At 54.5% G+C, this 16,333-nt stretch overlaps 5 protein-coding genes across 5 annotated transcripts; 2 read left to right on the plus strand and 3 right to left on the minus strand.

Annotated features, from left to right (window-relative positions):
- Nucleotides 1–1,397: 1,397 nt before the first annotated feature.
- BO80DRAFT_458602 (putative efflux pump antibiotic resistance protein) lies at nt 1,398–6,230 on the plus strand (the record flags this gene model as incomplete). The annotated part of the gene is made up of 6 exons (XM_025722294.1): nt 1,398–2,502; nt 2,639–3,010; nt 3,057–3,091; nt 3,212–3,487; nt 4,785–5,174; nt 5,223–6,230. The coding sequence occupies 6 exons, from the start codon at nt 1,398–1,400 to the stop codon at nt 6,228–6,230; spliced, it is 3,186 nt and encodes a 1,061-aa protein (XP_025571185.1).
- Nucleotides 6,231–7,236: 1,006 nt separating this feature from the next.
- BO80DRAFT_365226 (intradiol ring-cleavage dioxygenase) lies at nt 7,237–8,608 on the minus strand (the record flags this gene model as incomplete). The annotated part of the gene is made up of 5 exons (XM_025716185.1): nt 7,237–7,685; nt 7,738–7,903; nt 7,966–8,108; nt 8,172–8,324; nt 8,371–8,608. The coding sequence occupies 5 exons, from the start codon at nt 8,606–8,608 to the stop codon at nt 7,237–7,239; spliced, it is 1,149 nt and encodes a 382-aa protein (XP_025571186.1).
- A 1,886-nt stretch (nt 8,609–10,494) lies between these two features.
- Nucleotides 10,495–12,594, minus strand: BO80DRAFT_213723 (sugar porter family MFS transporter). Its single transcript, XM_025714332.1, has 5 exons — nt 12,256–12,594; nt 11,469–12,205; nt 11,370–11,421; nt 10,973–11,323; nt 10,495–10,928 (listed from the first exon to the last, which is right to left on the minus strand). Exons 1-5 carry the CDS (start codon nt 12,421–12,423, stop codon nt 10,644–10,646), a joined length of 1,593 nt encoding a protein of 530 aa, XP_025571187.1. The 5' UTR covers nt 12,424–12,594; the 3' UTR covers nt 10,495–10,643.
- BO80DRAFT_213728 (uncharacterized protein) lies at nt 12,595–13,094 on the plus strand. The gene has a single exon (XM_025714333.1). It carries the CDS (start codon nt 12,766–12,768, stop codon nt 13,048–13,050), a length of 285 nt encoding a protein of 94 aa, XP_025571188.1. The 5' UTR covers nt 12,595–12,765; the 3' UTR covers nt 13,051–13,094.
- A 1,806-nt stretch (nt 13,095–14,900) lies between these two features.
- Nucleotides 14,901–15,559, minus strand: BO80DRAFT_428691 (CVNH domain-containing protein). The gene is made up of 3 exons (XM_025720306.1): nt 15,368–15,559; nt 15,088–15,269; nt 14,901–15,032 (listed from the first exon to the last, which is right to left on the minus strand). The coding sequence occupies exons 1-3, from the start codon at nt 15,507–15,509 to the stop codon at nt 15,024–15,026; spliced, it is 333 nt and encodes a 110-aa protein (XP_025571189.1). The 5' UTR covers nt 15,510–15,559; the 3' UTR covers nt 14,901–15,023.
- Between the last annotated feature and the right edge of the window lie 774 nt (nt 15,560–16,333).

Genomic DNA, 16,333 nt, shown 5'->3' on the forward strand with positions numbered 1-16,333 from the left:
CATGCCCTAACAAAATCTTGACAACCGGTTAGCCACTAGGTTTCCGCCGGTTCTTATCCGTTGCATACCTGTTACCATGAGAGGTGATGGATCTGCACGAGATGGTGTGCCCCAAAGTGATACGGATGTGATCGACTTTAATCCGTAAACCCGGACGATCCGACTGATCAGCATGGCTACAGGTGACAGAAAAAGCACAGATGCAGCAGCCAGACTCCTAAGTACTATTTTAACCATTGACAGCAGCCGGTAAACCCCCGGCAGGAGGGACTAGAGAGCGACCCTCCGAGGGGCCATCTTGTGCATGGCGTATCAGGTATGTACGACTCGTGTATCGGCTCTCCGCGAGGGGGTGGGGGGTCGTTCCCAGAGAACGATTGGGCGGTACGACCCAAGATTGAGTCCAGCACCCCATGCTACCCCATCCTACCTCGCCATTCTGCCATTTGGACTCCCATTCCCCAGTTCTTAGTGCATCGTAGCAGGCTGGAAAACCCCCTCGCGCGGGCCCAGCCGGGGCGTCCAGCGGGGCGGGGGGGGGGGGCCCTCAGTTCACTGGCATGCCCGATTCCTCAATTGAAGTGACCAAGAGCATCATATTTGGACCCCTCCGGTTGTGTCACGCAATCTCATACATGATCAGTGGAGTCTCTCCGAGGCACCAGCACCTGGGAAAGGCGGTAAAGCATATATTTGGGCGTGACTCATCACTCGCGACTCCTGACATTTCCAGAAAGTAGATTTCGTCCAAGCTTTCGGTCAACTCTGGCCGAAGCTGCTGAAGGAGGTGATAGAATACTTGATTTGCGGGGCGGCGATTGCTGGGATCATTGTCGATAGCGAGAGTCTAGACGCGGGGTGGCGGGGGTGAGGTCATTGGCATGATTGTTCCGTGGGAGACGGGAGTTCCTTTTGTTTTCGGTCACCATGCCAGGTTTGAGGGAGGGAACCTGGCTCACCCATCTTCGTCCACCTCCCCGATGATTTCAACATAGTTTTCAACTTCAATAGCCGATCATGGCTTCCCGTGGCTCTGGGACCACCCCGGAGTCAAAAGCCGTAGGTAGGCGAAGCGTCCACTGGCCTTGCGTTCAATAAGCCCCGTCGGATCGCCACTTTGGATACGCCAATCGGCAAGGCCAGCGACGATCGGGGCGATTGGTGAGATTCGAATAAGCAGCCGTCAGCAACGGTCCCGTGGGGGGGGAACAATGCTGAGTTGTGCTTCAGCACTCCGAATGTTGTCCCCCACTATATAGCTCCACCGCCAGTGATCGCAATGGACGCCGTGGCTCTTCTTCTACCACGGTTTCCCTGCCCATCTCATCTCCTCCAGACTACTCCGTACGCAACCGGCCATCTCTACTTCATCTCTGGAAACGTCCCAACCTTGACCCATGCCTGTTTTCACCGAATACGCTACCTCCACACGCGAGCTTCGCGTCCTTCCCTCCTTCGCTCCTCCACTACCCCGTCTCAACCCGGACTATCCCCACGATGGTCTCTCCGGGAGATACGAGGTCGTCATCGTCGGCGCCGGTCCCGCCGGCCTCATGCTCAACCTGCTGCTGGCACGATACGGCCTGACGGATGCATCTCTGCTGTGCGTGGATGCAAAACCGGAGACTCTGAAATCTGGACAAGCTGATGGTCTTCAGCCCCGGACACTCGAAGTCCTCAAGTCGCTGGGACTAGCGGACGAGATTCTCGGCGATGGATGCCACATGGAGGAGGTTGCATTCTGGAACCCTTCCTCCGACCCGGACGAGGTGATCGAACGCACGGCCATCGTGCCAGATGTTGCTGTGCCGGCGCGGTTTCGTCACGAGATCACCATTCACCAGGGTCGCATCGAGAGAATACTCGAGACTGATCTGCTGCGGTATTCGAGAAGGGGCGTGCAACGGAATACTAGGCTACTGGATGTGATCATTGATGAGGATGGCGATGTCGAGTTCCCGGTCGTGGCAGAACTCGAGACGGACGGGCAACGGCGGACGGTGCGATCGAAGCACTTGGTGGGTGCCGATGGAGCCCATTCTGCGGTGCGACGCTGTATGGGATTGAAGTTGGAAGGGGAGTCGTTGGACCATATCTGGGGCGTGGTCGACCTGGTTATCGATACCGATTTCCCTGATATTAGAAGACGCTGTGCGATTCACTCCCCGGCTGGTTCGGTGATGGTGATTCCACGCGAGCGAATTGTGACGGGTGACTATTTGACCCGGTTGTATGTCCAGGTGCCGGAGGAGGCTGCCTCGGCTGATGATCAAAAGCCCATGAATGGGTCCGCCCTCAAGGATGCACGAGCCCGTAGGGGTCAGGTCACGCTGGAGGGAATCTTCCAACATGCCGCAGAAGCGTTCAAGCCGTACTATATCCGACCGAAGGAGACCGGTGCGGTGGATTGGTGGGCGGCATATCAGATCGGCCAGCGGATGTCCGATCAGTTCACCGTGAAAGACTCAAAGGGAGTTAACCGGGTCTTTATTGTGGGAGATGGTCCGTTTGCCCCTGGTTTTTTAGGATACCAGCTGACGCTCATTTTCTGCCAGCTTGCCATACTCATAGTCCCAAGGTATGTACCCCATACTCCTCGGTAAAACTTCGCGCATTAAGTGGGAATAGGCCGGTCAAGGAATGAATGTTTCTATGATGGACTCTTACAATCTCGCTTGGAAACTGGCATATGCAATCCACGGACTCACTGCCGACTCGTCCTCGCCCGGAAAACCTGATGCCGTTCTGGATACGTACCACACTGAACGCCACACAATAGCTCAAGAGCTGATCGAATTTGATCGTGCATTCTCGTCCATGTTTTCGGGCAAGATAGGTGGTGCGGAGCATGGTGTTGACAGCCTGACCCATGAGCAATTCCTGGAAGTGTTTAGTACTGGCAATGGATTTACCAGTGGGTGTGGGATAGAATATCCCGACAATCTGACTGTGCAGAAGACGCTTAGTGAAGGCGTAAAGAACCCTATCGAGGGAACCGATTACCTTTCTGGTATCCTCCGTCCGGGCAGGAGGTTGTTAAACGTCCAGTACCGGAGACACGCCGATGGCAACAGACGTAACCTGCACGATGGTATGTTGGGAGATGCAGGAATCCCATAGGACCGAATGATACTGATATGGCGCAGATTTTCTCTCGACCGGTCGGTTCCGTATTCTTTGTCTCACATCGGCCGATCTGTTGGACCCGAAGGGTGTTTCTGCTCGGACACTGAGGACGCTAGGGTCCTTTGTGCTACCAAGGTTCCCGGCTTCCGTGATTGAGCAGGTGGTGATCCACCCTCGTCTGCCCAGAGATTTCACTTGGCGTGATACACCGACAGAGCTGAAGAAACACTCCGAGATGAGTTTCTACAGTGGCTACGAGATGGACGACGTGTACAAGATCTACGGGGTTGATGCCGCCCAGGGGGCCTTGGCCGTGGTGCGGCCAGATGGATACGTGGGCCTGGTGGCTGCCTTGGACGACGTCAAACGGGTGGAGGGATATCTGGAGCGGTGTTTGAGAACCGTCCAGACCGCGACCTGATGCAAGCGAGACGAGTTTGCAATGATCATCCAGCCAGTCATGATCCACCGTAGGCGCTGCCCAGGATGATATCGGATACGAGGCCATCCCGCGGTCAACCCCAGCCAACAAGAGGAGCGATGGACAGGTAGACCCTAGTTCCGGTAGGGCGCTGTTGCCTTGATGGATGCTATCGGACGTCCGAAGTAGAGCCTGACGGTAGCGAGATCAAGACAGGGAGACCTCGACAGGTCCAGCCTCAGCAGACCAATCATACTTCATTTGTTGTGTATCCATCTGTCTGCGGGAAGATCTGTAGCCGGAAAAGAATCCATCATCGTCATGAGTCACATCTCCAATCGGACGTCCGGCCTGCTGATCAGGCCGGGATGCATGGCAGGACCCAATGCGAGACACCAGCCCACGTGACCCCGCGTGCCGACCAGCCGAGAGCGGAGCCACTCAGCGTCCGTCGTTTGCGACGGGCGACTGCTGGATGCCCGTTTCCAGTAGATTTCTTGCTCGGGCCCAGCCGCCCGCGTGCACAAGTGCCACCAGGACGATAAGCGTGGAGCCGCGCTGACTGGTGGAACGCCGTCAAGCTTCCTGTCCCCGGCCAATGGCAGCCCGCCGTGCTGCAAATTCTCGACAGCTGCTCCACTGCCGGGGTTACCATCCTGTTTATCGCCGTTGCAACAGCCAGGGTACACTCGCCATGATATAATTAACCTGGGTCCTGCCCTAGGCTGGGCCCGGGTTTCGTCTCCCGTGGTTTGGCTGGGAAATCTCATTCCACAGCTTCGTCCCAACTCCAGGTTCACGTGGTGGCCATGTCCAAGATTCACTCGGCGTCCGAAGCCGGATCCACGAGATCGAGGTCGACATCACTGTCCAGCTCGGATGATGATTCCTTGGCACGGCGGCCATATCGATTGGGAACGTGGAGGACCCGCACCCGGTCGCAGTCCCGACACAGTACGAGGCAAGTTGATCGGGTGCATTCGGGGAGACACCTAGACGATCACTCCGTCTATCACAGCGACCATGAGGGTAATCTAGACTCATCGTCGGAGGACCAAGAGAAGAATGAGCCTGCCCTCGAAGTCCGTGGCGGCATCGTGAACGAGCGTGACCGTGATCTGGAGGCTGCTGCATCGGGCCTGGAAAAGTCGCGGACGACCCGGTCCGACAAGTCTAGAGTGGACCCGAAACTGGTATGTCTGTTCCCTATGATCCATGACTAGTGCTGACAGACTAGGTCACTTGGAATGGCCCCGACGATCCGGACAATCCCAAGAATTGGCCCATGAATAGGAAATGGGCAGCCGTGGTGACAGTCTCCTGCTTTACTTTCATCTCGCCCGTGTCATCCTCCATGGTGGCTCCCGCCCTGAGTTCGATATCCGCCGATTTTCACATCACCGACGAGGTCATCTCGCAGCTCACTCTGTCCGTCTTCATCCTGGCCTACGCGGTGGGGCCGCTCTTCCTGGGACCCCTGTCCGAGATTTACGGTCGAGTGATTGTCTTGCAGTTGGCCAACCTACTATATCTAGTCTTCAACATCGGCTGTGGCGTATCACAGACCAAGGTGCAGATGATTGTCTGTCGATTCTTTGCTGGGTTGGGCGGTAGCGCACCACTGGCGGTACGTACTTCTCCTACAGGCGTGTGAGCCTTGTCTGACAGTACTCAGATTGGTGGCGGTGTTCTCTCGGACTGCTTCAAGCCAGAACAGCGAGGCAAAAGTGTCGCCATCTACAGTCTTGCGCCCCTACTTGGACCAGCCGTCGGGCCCATTGCCGGCGGCTTCATCGCCGAAAACACGACCTGGCGCTGGGTGTTCTACGCGACCTCGATCGCGGACGGTCTCATCCAAGTGGCCGGGCTTTTCTTCTTACGGGAAACCTACGCGCCCGTGATTCTCCAGAAACGCGCCCAGAAGCTCCGCAAGGAAACCAACGACCCCGACTACCAGACCGAATTCGAGCGGCAGAACAAGACCTTACTCCAGGTCATGCGCGGCGCACTCATCCGTCCCTTCCGCCTGCTCGCCACCCAACCCATCGTCCAGACACTCGCTGCCTACATGGCCTTCATCTACGGCACGATGTACCTCGTCCTCTCGACCTTCCCCTCCCTCTGGACCAGCCCAGACTACTACCACGAGTCCACCGGCATCGGGGGACTCAACTACATCTCCCTCGGCTTAGGCTTCTGGCTCGGCTCCCAGATCTGCGCCCCCCTCAACGACCGCATCTACCGCCGTCTCAAAGCCCGGAACAACGGCGTCGGCAAACCCGAATACCGCGTCCCCCTCCTCTACGTCGGCGCGCTCTTCATCCCCGCCGGCCTCTTCATCTACGGCTGGACCGCCCAAACCCATCGCCACTGGATCGCCCCCAACATCGGCGCCTGCCTCTACGGCATGGGCAACATCATCACGTTCCAATGTCTGCAGACGTATATCGTGGACGCGTATACGCGGTATGCAGCGAGTGCGTTGGCCGCCGTGGCGTGTATGCGATCGCTCGCCGGCTTCGGGTTTCCGTTATTCGCGCCGTATATGTACCAGGCGTTGAATTACGGGTGGGGAAATAGTGTGTTGGCGTTTATTGCGATAGGATTGGGGGTGCCCGCGCCGGTGTTTCTCTGGCGGTATGGGGAGAAGTTGCGCAAGATGAGTACGTATGCGGCGGGGTAGGTTTTCCGCTGCGAGATGCATGTGTGTGTATCTTCATGGAGTCTGATTTTTATAGATATAATGTATATTTCCGGGTTACTATTAATTAGCAGTACAGTCACTAGTATATATTTATTTAAATGGCTAGAATATTAAGCAGTTTCAGTTTCATTCTTTCTCCAAAGCTATTCTCTCACAAATCTCACTCATACACTAAGCGCCTTAGTATATAAACCCTTTTTCCCGCCTCCCCTGAAGTTACTAATACTGCCCCATCTTGTCAGACCATGGCTTCCAAGCCTTATATCTGTCTCCTAGCATCCCACAACCCACATCTCCAGCTCGAATGATGATATACTTACAGAATACCCAAGCATAGCATCAGAGAGAGGAGACGCGCAAAATAGCAGAGAAAATACATAATACATAACTATCAAAGAGTCCGCAGTTGAAATACCAGCCCTGGTTATTGGGATAGATAGACACTGGAGCTGAGCTGGAGTTACTAGTAGAATATTGTAATCTAGTAGAGAAAGGGTGGGAGGGGTAGATGCTGATGTGAAGGCAGGCGGCTTGCCCAAGGACGTATCCCGGCTGAGCAAGAGTATTTATTGATGCTAGTTGATCTGGTCTAGTTATTACCTTGTAATCGGAGTAGGGGGGTCTTCAAGAAGACAAGTTTTGGTGTCATGTCGTCATTGTACGTAAGAAGATGCGGACACTTTCATTCATGGGCTGCCTTCCACTGGTTATCGAGACACCCCTGGAGATACAATTACAGTGTGTTGTATGTAGTAAAGAAAGATATAATGTAGATAGTTCACTCGAGAGGAAGGCTAATTAAGTACTCAGAATGATATTCACATAGATGAGATCAGGAGATTGATCGATGCGATAATAGATGACTGACATTATACCGGAAGCTCCAACGACAAAGTGAAGAATTTATTGTCTGAGCAGTAATCTCAGTTACATTTGAGATTACGTGACAGGCACAAGCTGGTTAAAGCATGACAATCAACAGCACTCAAGCAAAAGGGGCCGCGCCACTAGGGGCAGATCCACCAGGGGCAGAACCACCGCCCATGCCTCCAGAGCCACCACCCATGCCAGAGCTGCTAGAGTCGTTCTCGACACCGCCATCGGCGGTGTACTCGGCAGCCGGAGTAATCTCACTGTCCGCATCGACGTCCACGCCCAGGGCAATCCATCCGAAGATACCGTCGCTCACATCATCGCCCAGCAGCACATACTCGACGAAGGGGTCAATCGTGTCGGCCTCCTCGGACAGGATGGAGTCGTCCGCGTTCTCGGTCAGGTCCTGGGTGTTGGTGTTGTAGGGGCTGGTCTCCTCGACCTTGGTGATCAGGTCCTGGTCGAAGAAGAGCTGGCCGACGTGGTTGGCGTGGGTGGTGGAAAGGCCGGAGAGGGTGTTGTTAGCGAGGACGGTGGTGTCGTTGGGGGTGTGCGAGAGGACTGTGCATGTTAGTACAGAACATAGACAGAAGAACAGGGAGGGGGTATCTACCGTGAATGTGAGTCGCACGACTGGTGTAGTGACCGGGGAAGATGGAGGTGAATTGCGCAACACCATCAGAGTCGGTTTGCTGGATACCGCGGAGGAAGGTCGCGTCCAGGTTGGAGGTGTCGGAAGAGTCGCCATTGCCAGACGCAGCAACGCCAGAGTAGACACCCTGCAGACATGTTAGTATGTTCGATGTGATGCAGGCTCGAAGATTTCCAATGGGATACGCACAGTAGCGTTGCAGTGCCAGAGATCAATATACACCTCTGGGACCGGCTCACAAGTGCTGGTGTCAATGAGCTGGACATCAAGGTAAAGGGGCACACCCTCCTGGGTCTCGGAGATGTCGCTGCGGATGAGCTCGCCAGTGACATCTGTTCGCATCATTAGTATTTGAGAGAAGTGACAGAGGATAGAGTGACAGGGATAAAGCATACAGTAGGGACCCTGAGTCACATCCGGGCCAAGAACGCAGCTGGCATTGGAGGCGAAGAGAACGCTCGGGTCAGTGTTGAGGTCGACGTTCAGAGACGAGTGGTGGGTGGTGTTGAGGATGGTATCAAGGTCGCGGGCCTTCAGGAGGGGAGCGTCTGTTTCGGTCAGTTCATGTCTTCCGGTCTGGGATGAGGAACAGACGGGTCTGCAGTCCCCTCTTCCGGCGAAGGTCATTCACAGCCTGCTCACGACGAGCAACGTTCTGCCTTTCGAGGCCCCGGGCCTTCAGCTTCGCAGAGCAGTCGCTCAGGCTGCGAGGGGCACGCTTCAGGAAGGCAGCGCGCTCAGCAGCTTCGGCCTTGATGTCGTGGCCGGGATGCGCCGAGACGACGGTGGTGAGACCGGCAAGACCGGTAAGGAGGGTAGTAAGCTGGACCATTTTGAAACCTGGTTAGATGGATAGTGATGAGCTGATGAGTGTTGTTGAAGAAGATTCGATCTGGGTGAGAGGGCCTTTATATCTTCTCCCCAGACTACCCATGTCACTGAAAATGATGCTATCCAGCTGACGCAACCATGGAGCAGGCTGTCAAATGAAACCGCGGACATTGTTCAGCTTCTCCTGCCAAGGGCTTTGATGCCTCCAATGCCACCAGCTACATATCGCGCTGGGGCCAGACCCGTGGTGAGTAGGGGCAGGATCGTCGCTGGCGACGCGGCCCGACATCCACTTGGCGAAGAAGGGCTGCTAATGCACTGGTGAGAGGTCCAAGAATTGATGGTGATGCATAAATGGGTTTGCCAGGTCCGTAGTGTTTTAAGTTTAGCTCAGGGTGGTTGGGGTAGGCTATCTCGATAGTCGAGTGGCTCGATGGGTCCTGATGAAGCTTCTAGATTCGCCTAGCTGTATCCCACCAGTAGTCATTAGCTAAGGCTTCAAAACGACGATGTCGAGATTTCACTCATCATGTGCATGACTGCCTGTGCATATCCCACACCATATCCCATGCACATAATTCGACCATCCTGTGCAATCGCGAGTTAACTTGCACACCACCCAATCCCAACAGATCGAACTCCAACCCTCGCTTCCAGCCATGGTTCAGGCTGATCTGGGACTCCACAGGTGGATCTTCCGCTTAATCATCCAGGACCTGCAGCATCTTGGCATCACGGCAGTTACATCCCCCCAAGACCCGTTATCCCGTTATTGGGGTCACTCAACACAAGCTGTCCGCAGGGCCAACTTCAAATGCCACTAAATCTTGGCAAACAGGAGGTAGATAGTTGGCGCACACGCGGTTTCACGGCCCGAGATCTCGAACAGCCCAATTATTGGCCGATTCATCGACGATGATGTGTATCAAAGAATTCATCGGTGTTTGGAGATATTAAGAGTGGGATTGAGGAAGGTATGTGGCGTAGCTTGACAGCCGAGGCTGTGTGCCTCCAACAATGAGTATTCCATTCCCATCAGTGGATTCGCGAACGTGGTGTTATACATGCTGTACTCCGTAGTAAAGGTGCCGATCAGAGCTACGAGCCACAATATGGCCATAATTCTCCTATCAAGTTATCTCAAGATCAGCATTGCTCAAGGCAGAATGGATTCCTGGATGTAATACACCCACGAACCTCATCAACCTGCACCCTCACCCAGTCCAGGGTCATCTCAAGTCTGGAGAAGATGGAGGCGCCAGCACGGCATCACTTGACCCGCCCAGATGATAGAAGCCACCCGATCAAGGGACGAGACCCCGAATCAGGGACCAAGGCGCTGTCATGAAGCGCTGTCCCTGCAAGGCCGTGGGGGCGTCCACCTCATCAGAATTAGGCTCATCACCCACAAACACCCGGCGGCTTGGCAGAGCATACCCTGACTAAACAACCGGGAGTGATTCGTGGGATTTTGTCGGGCTAGAGCGGACGCGTTGCAAGGCATCGCAACGGCGGGGTGTAGGAGGCATTCGCGATGCCGATCCGCGGCGCGTACGTATGCCTCCGCCGCGGCGTGGCTTGGCAGAGCGGAACCTCCGGATCCAATCCAGCTGAAAAACTTATGCCTTGGACTTCGAAAGATCGCAATTGGGGGAGGGAGATGGAGAAAAGATCGATTCACTACGCTGCCAGTCTCTTTCTCAACAGCCAATACTACGGTGGAATCGCGACACGCAATGTTGTGGTCGGACATGCTCTAGATAACCTCCGTTTCCGTTGTCCTTGCCGCAGGATACGGAATCTGCCCGAGGTTAGGCAGTCTGGTTCATGCTACCTCCCAAGTTCGGCCGGGAAGTCGGCCGAAGAAACAATCCAACAAGGCAAAAACCCAGGTCATATTATCATGCATCATTAATTAGCTATCATTCACGTAAAGCAAGACAAGGCAGGCTAAATGAGCCGCAATGGCGAATGAGCATTACCATGAAAATACTGCCACCAAGCGTCACCAACAAAGCAGAGTTAGTACATCTCCTTCACACCTCCTGGTGCACCGCCGTCGCCTTCTCGACCACCTCCCGCGTGGTGAGACCCATATCGGCCGCAAAGGTACCATGCGGCGTCCACCCGGCCGAAGTCCGAGGCGTGGTCTCTTCCATCATCTTGTCCACCTGTTCCAAAGTGAGCCCCTTGGTCTCCGGGATCAAAAAGTAGGTATAGACAAAGGCACAGGCACACAGCGATCCCCAGATGAAGAACACCTTCGCCTTGAGGTCTCCCTTATCCTTGTCCACCATGTACGGAGTAATGACGGCGATGATCTGTACGGTCAGCATGTTTCATTCATCAGGGCAAGGACACTTACGCAGTTCCAAAGCCAGTTCGACGCCGTCGACAGGGCCACACCACGCGACCGAATGGGAAGGGGGAAGATCTCGCCAATCACCACCCACGCGCCGGGACCCCACGTGCTGGCAAAGAAGAAGATGTAGATGCAGATGAAGGAGATCTCGGCGCTGACCGCGTGCTTGTTGTCGCCATCCGCAGTCCCGACGATGGCGACAATGAATTGGCAGATGACCATGCCAAGCGCACCCCACAGAAGGAGCGAGCGTCGGCCAAACTTCTCAATCGTGTAGAACGAGACAGGGGTCGAGCAGACGTTGACAATAGTGGTGATCATGCTGATGAGGAAGGGGTCGTTGATGGTTCCAAGCTGTCTCCGTCAGCATGCACCGCAGTTACGGGTAAGTCGTACTCACCGACTGGAAGAAGGTCGTTCCAAAATAGAAGACAAAGTTGACACCAGTCCACCTGAAGGAGGTTAGCGATCTGCAGATGGGGATGCTGGAGCGACTTACTGTTGCATCATCTGCAGGGAGGTTCCCAGGACAGTACGACGGAGGTTGCTGTTGGGTGAGAAGATACTGCCACGGAAGCAGTTCATCCAGCTGACAAAGTAGCCACCCTCCGGGATCACCTGTGTCTCGTACTGGTGGTTGGCAACAATCTCAGCCAGCTCATCCTTGATATAATCCGAGTCATGGGGCTGGCCGCGAACACGGGCAAGCACCTCGGCAGCCTTGCCCAGCTCGCCCTTTCGGACGAAGAAACGAGGTGACTCGGGTAAAAAGAGCAGACCGGTACCCAAGATCAGAGCCCAAGCGATCTGAAGGGCAATAGGGATGCGGTAGGAGCCCGAGTCGGTGCGGTTCTGGGTGCCGTAGTCGACGCAGGATGCCAACATCAACCCGATCGTGATGCAGAATTGGTATCCCGAGACGATGGCACCACGGACCTTGCGAGGGGCAATCTCAGACATGTACAAGATGATGATGGCTGAGACAAAGCCAACGCCAAAACCCGCAATCAGACGGCCGGCAACCAGCAGGCCCAGCGATGTCGAGGCAGTCTGTAGGACAACACCAACGATGAAGACGACGCAGCCACTGACGATGGTAGTGCGACGGCCAAACCAGTCTGCCAGGTCACCAGCAATCAGAGCACCAAAGAATGTTCCAGCCGACAGGATGGATGTGATCAATGACTTCTTCCAAGACGGGATGACGAAGGAATCGGTAGGAGTAGTCGCATAATCCTAGACTGCATCAGACTCACGCTCATTCAAGCACAAGCAGGGACACTTACCAAGCCCTCGAACTCCTCGATGAAGTACCTCATACCCATGACACCGTTGATATAACCGGAGTCATAACCGAAGAAGATACCACCAAAGGCCGCAAAGGCACACATCAAGTACGTCTTGATGGTGACGGGGGCCTCGACGCGCGAGGCGTCAACAATCCCATCAGCCATGACAAGTGTGAATGATGGACCGTGAGGGAGTGTGCAGTAAGGGTGACAGACAACAAGACGGACCTCTGTGGGAGGAAGCAAAGGGATAGTGTCAAAACAAAGGATGAAGGAGAGGGAGGAAGACGACCGGTGAGATACCAAGAAATAACAAAACACGCCCAGGGGTACCAGCCGGTTTTATAATCCTGTGCGAGGGCCTGAGTTGCATCATGCCCTGCTCACTCGGTTTGCAACTTCCCGTCTTGAATCGGCCCAGCATCGGTTGGTTCCGGGGAATGGCCACGGGGCTCCCCAATCCTGTCCACGATCCTGTCTGGCCAGCGTTGCCCCCGCCATGGCTTGATGGCTGCTGTGAAGCGTCCTTTGCTGTGGTCTACCAACGGTATGTGCAGGGTCCCAAATTACCACCAGTCTGGATCAGGATGCTTGAGTGCCAGTGAATGTCTATTCCCAGACCAAAGAGCCAATCATCAGGCTGAGGTTATATCCGGAGAGTTTGAATTTTTACCGGCCGGGGACTCCGTACGACCCCAGACCAGGCTTCCCCGGCTGACTGTAACATGCAAGCCCGGGGGCCTGGGGAAGATCCAGATCGAGCCCGCTGCGAGTCAAGCATGTGTACAGTAAAAAAGAGTAACTACCCCGTCCTTCGCTTGTAAAGCCAGCCTAGCCAAACAGAAGCTCGGGTCGAAGCCGGCTTGCCCGTCCAGGCTGTTAGTCGCTCAACAAACTGCTCTGATTGGCAGGGTTCCACAGGGGTCGGAAATTTGAACCTACCACGTGCTCCGTTGGGAAGGATTCCCCACAGTCAGAGGCCAGCCTAGCCAGATCAGCTTAGCGCCTGTCAGTTTGGGTTTCTGATCACGAGACGGCGTCTTGGACCCTGATCACCAACAGTCGCTGCGAAAATAAGCACCTCTTGTGTCTCTCACAGTAACCTAGAAGCATTTGCCCCCCCCGGAATGCCACTTACATTCCACTCGGCTTCATGTGTAAACCCCCTAATCTTGCCTCCTGTCAGCCTCCCAATGTAACCTTCCCGAGGCTGACCCGGCGTGGCTACCCACGATCCATCCATCATTCGTACCTAACCTAACACCTGCTAGCGAGCACAGGCGCCCGCCCAGACGCCACTGCAACTATAGAAGGTTGCCCAGCCCCGAGCCGGACAGTAACTGGTCTCTCAGTCCGGATCCAGGTCTTGGTCCGACGCGGCCCTCCTCCGCGCGATCCTTTGTTGGCCATCAAGACTCGACGACCTTCAGCGCTGGCCAGTATTCGACTCACCACGTGGCTCTTCTCTTTTCTCTGTCTAGTGTCCACAACTCCAATCCGAGATCACACCGATGCCCTCCTTTCACCTCCCGACCTCATGATAGCGCGCACATTCGAAATCCCCTCGTCGGAAAGCAGGGTGTCATGCCAAGAGGCTTGGCATCCACGGCGTCTTGTCCCGCCATTGCATGCGCCGTCGTCCCAGGGGGCCCCTACGGGCCCAAAACATTCACCTTTAGCCGAGCGCAAGTCATGGGCCGGGCAATACGAGCAGATAATTAAGCTAGTGCAGCACACCGCTGTCGAAAGATCCAAATCATACCATCATCACTATCCATCTATCTAACTCGGTACCGGTGGCCACATCCCTCGGTACCACCCACAACTCACAAGGATTAAAAGTAGTGTCAGAAACGACCCTCAGGATGCAGTACCACCGCACGTTTCGCCCTCTCGCCCGTACGACGCACGACTGGCTGATCTGAGTCATGTGAGGTCGTATGTGGCTTACGGGGTGAGATCGTGAGTATCACGGAATCCTGGCCATAGCATGCGGTTTTCCGTACTGCAACATCCGCGGTGTGACGTCCACAAGGCTGGCAAATAACATACTGTGTAACGCAACCGAGTTTATATACATAATCAAGAAATCTACTACATAGAATGAATGCAGTTCGATCGATCTCTCAAATGCAAGACCATACCCACATTCCAAGTGTCGGAGGTTCAGGTTGGGATCTTGAAATGCGGGGTAAGGCATCTCCCACATGGCTGGGCCACTCACTCGCGTGGTCATCGCTAGGCTGTCAGGCAGACAAATCATGTGGGGTATCTGTCAAATCTAAACCTCACCTTCATACACTAATACACACCATATTATCTAAGTCACCGGCTAACTGACTAACGGAGCATATATATGTACATAAAAGCTAGCACTAGCTATTCCCTGGTTAGTACTAAACAGTGAAAATGAATAACCCCTCTACCAAGCTTCAAACCAAGCACCCGACAACCCACAAGTCATTATGCCCGAACAGCTATAATCCCATCCTATTGGAAAATGAACCCTGCCAACACATCCTTGCAGGCTGCGTTATCTGCATCAATCCGAAAATGGGAATTGATGGCCCTAGATATCCGAGTTTGGTCGGGTATATCTACATCGTCATCTACCTATCATCTAATATGGATGTCGAAAATGATCTGAAAGAATGCTTCATTCGCTATGCATGCACTAACAATTTACAATTTACCAGATAAAAATATCGTTGTCACCCACCATTTGCATCCAGTCCACTGAGTCCAAATCCATCAGATATGGTGATTTAAGGTCCCTACACACCACGTCAGCACATCCCCTCAACCTAAAGGGTGGGGCAGAAAACTCACCAAGAAAACCAAATGTCCATCCTCATTGGCAATCTTATCCGCGAGATAAATGCCCTGCAGCTCACGGTATCCGCCATCGGCCTTTCTCAAATGCGCCGTCAACTTGGGTCCGCGCTCCGTGTGCTCGAGTTGGATGTCGTGGGAGGATTCGGTGAAGTTGGAACCGCCCCAGATGAACCAGCCTAATGATTTAAAAAATGGGTTAGCGATGTGGTTGTCTTTAGGGGGGCATGATTATCGACTTTGGTGGGGGAGGGGCAGGAAGGGAGGACAGGCGTACCATCAGTGTTTCCGATGTGTCTATCCAGACGGATAGTGCGGGCGACGACCTCGCCGTTGCGACGTCTGGCTTCCACGTGAAGCAGCGTGGAGCCGTTCTCGTGGATGAGGTGGATGTTTTGGCAGCTGGTGTGGAAGGACATTTTGCTTGTTGTTGGGGTGGTGTGGCGGGGTAAGGAGGGGTAGTGTCAGAGTAGTGTCAGGTAGAGGTAGAGGTAGAGGAAGATGGATGGAAGGATAGAAAAAGGATGAGATGAGAGGTTTATATAACTCCTCATCGAGGCATTGCTGCCCTACGCCTACGCCTCCTGGATGGACCCTGGGGCGGGCTGGCGACTGACCTCACCAGCCCGGGGTGGGGCCGTTCGAGGGAGGGGTGGTGGGGCTCGCATTCACTGCATAACCCAGGCAGCAGGAGTAACGTTGCCCACCATTGTTGGTCCAAGGAGGTTTCTTGCAAGAATTAGATACCTTCCAGAATAAATTCCCCCTTGTAGAAACCAAGAAGAAATAATGTTGCTGGGATAAGACCTGGTTCGGGTCCGCCCGAGTGCAGAACCGGTGGAAGGATCGGGGCTGGATGATCCGCACAGGGATACGGTGGGCCGGCGCCGCGTGACTTCAATAGCGCTCATGGTTTCCTTCCCTCGGGTGGTCCCAGGATTTAGGGTAGCATGGAGTAGGTGGGAAACCTCTGTTAGTCGCTGATAGATACCCCCGTACTCGGAAGAGATCTGATACTATTGCTGTAGCGGATGTACCTGAGGCCACCATCCCGCGGATTGAGTTCTAGACCGCCAGGATGGCATCAGCCACATTCTATAATATACTGTATTTGTGAACAGCCACACTTCTTGCCACTCCCCACTTCAGCTTCCCAGCTGGCCATAGATACTCCGTAGATACGTAGATAGACATCCATCTGCCAGATGCATTGAGGCTTGGTGAAACCATCGTCCTTGGCAGT

Source organism: Aspergillus ibericus (assembly GCF_003184845.1).
Source record: "Aspergillus ibericus CBS 121593 unplaced genomic scaffold BO80scaffold_51, whole genome shotgun sequence".
NCBI lineage: Eukaryota > Fungi > Ascomycota > Eurotiomycetes > Eurotiales > Aspergillaceae > Aspergillus > Aspergillus ibericus.

Coding starts and splice junctions, on each gene's coding strand:
- BO80DRAFT_213728 (XM_025714333.1), top strand. CDS start 12,766: ATGGCTGCTGTGAAGCGTCCTTTGCTGTGGTCTACCAACGGTATGTGC.
- BO80DRAFT_428691 (XM_025720306.1), bottom strand. CDS start 15,509: ATGTCCTTCCACACCAGCTGCCAAAACATCCACCTCATCCACGAGAAC. Junction 15,270..15,367: donor ACACATCGGAAACACTGATG/GTACGCCTGTCC, acceptor TTAAATCATTAG/GCTGGTTCATCTGGGGCGGT.
- BO80DRAFT_213723 (XM_025714332.1), bottom strand. CDS start 12,423: ATGGCTGATGGGATTGTTGACGCCTCGCGCGTCGAGGCCCCCGTCACC. Junction 11,422..11,468: donor TCCCTGCAGATGATGCAACA/GTAAGTCGCTCC, acceptor AACCTCCTTCAG/GTGGACTGGTGTCAACTTTG. Junction 11,324..11,369: donor GAACGACCTTCTTCCAGTCG/GTGAGTACGACT, acceptor TGACGGAGACAG/CTTGGAACCATCAACGACCC.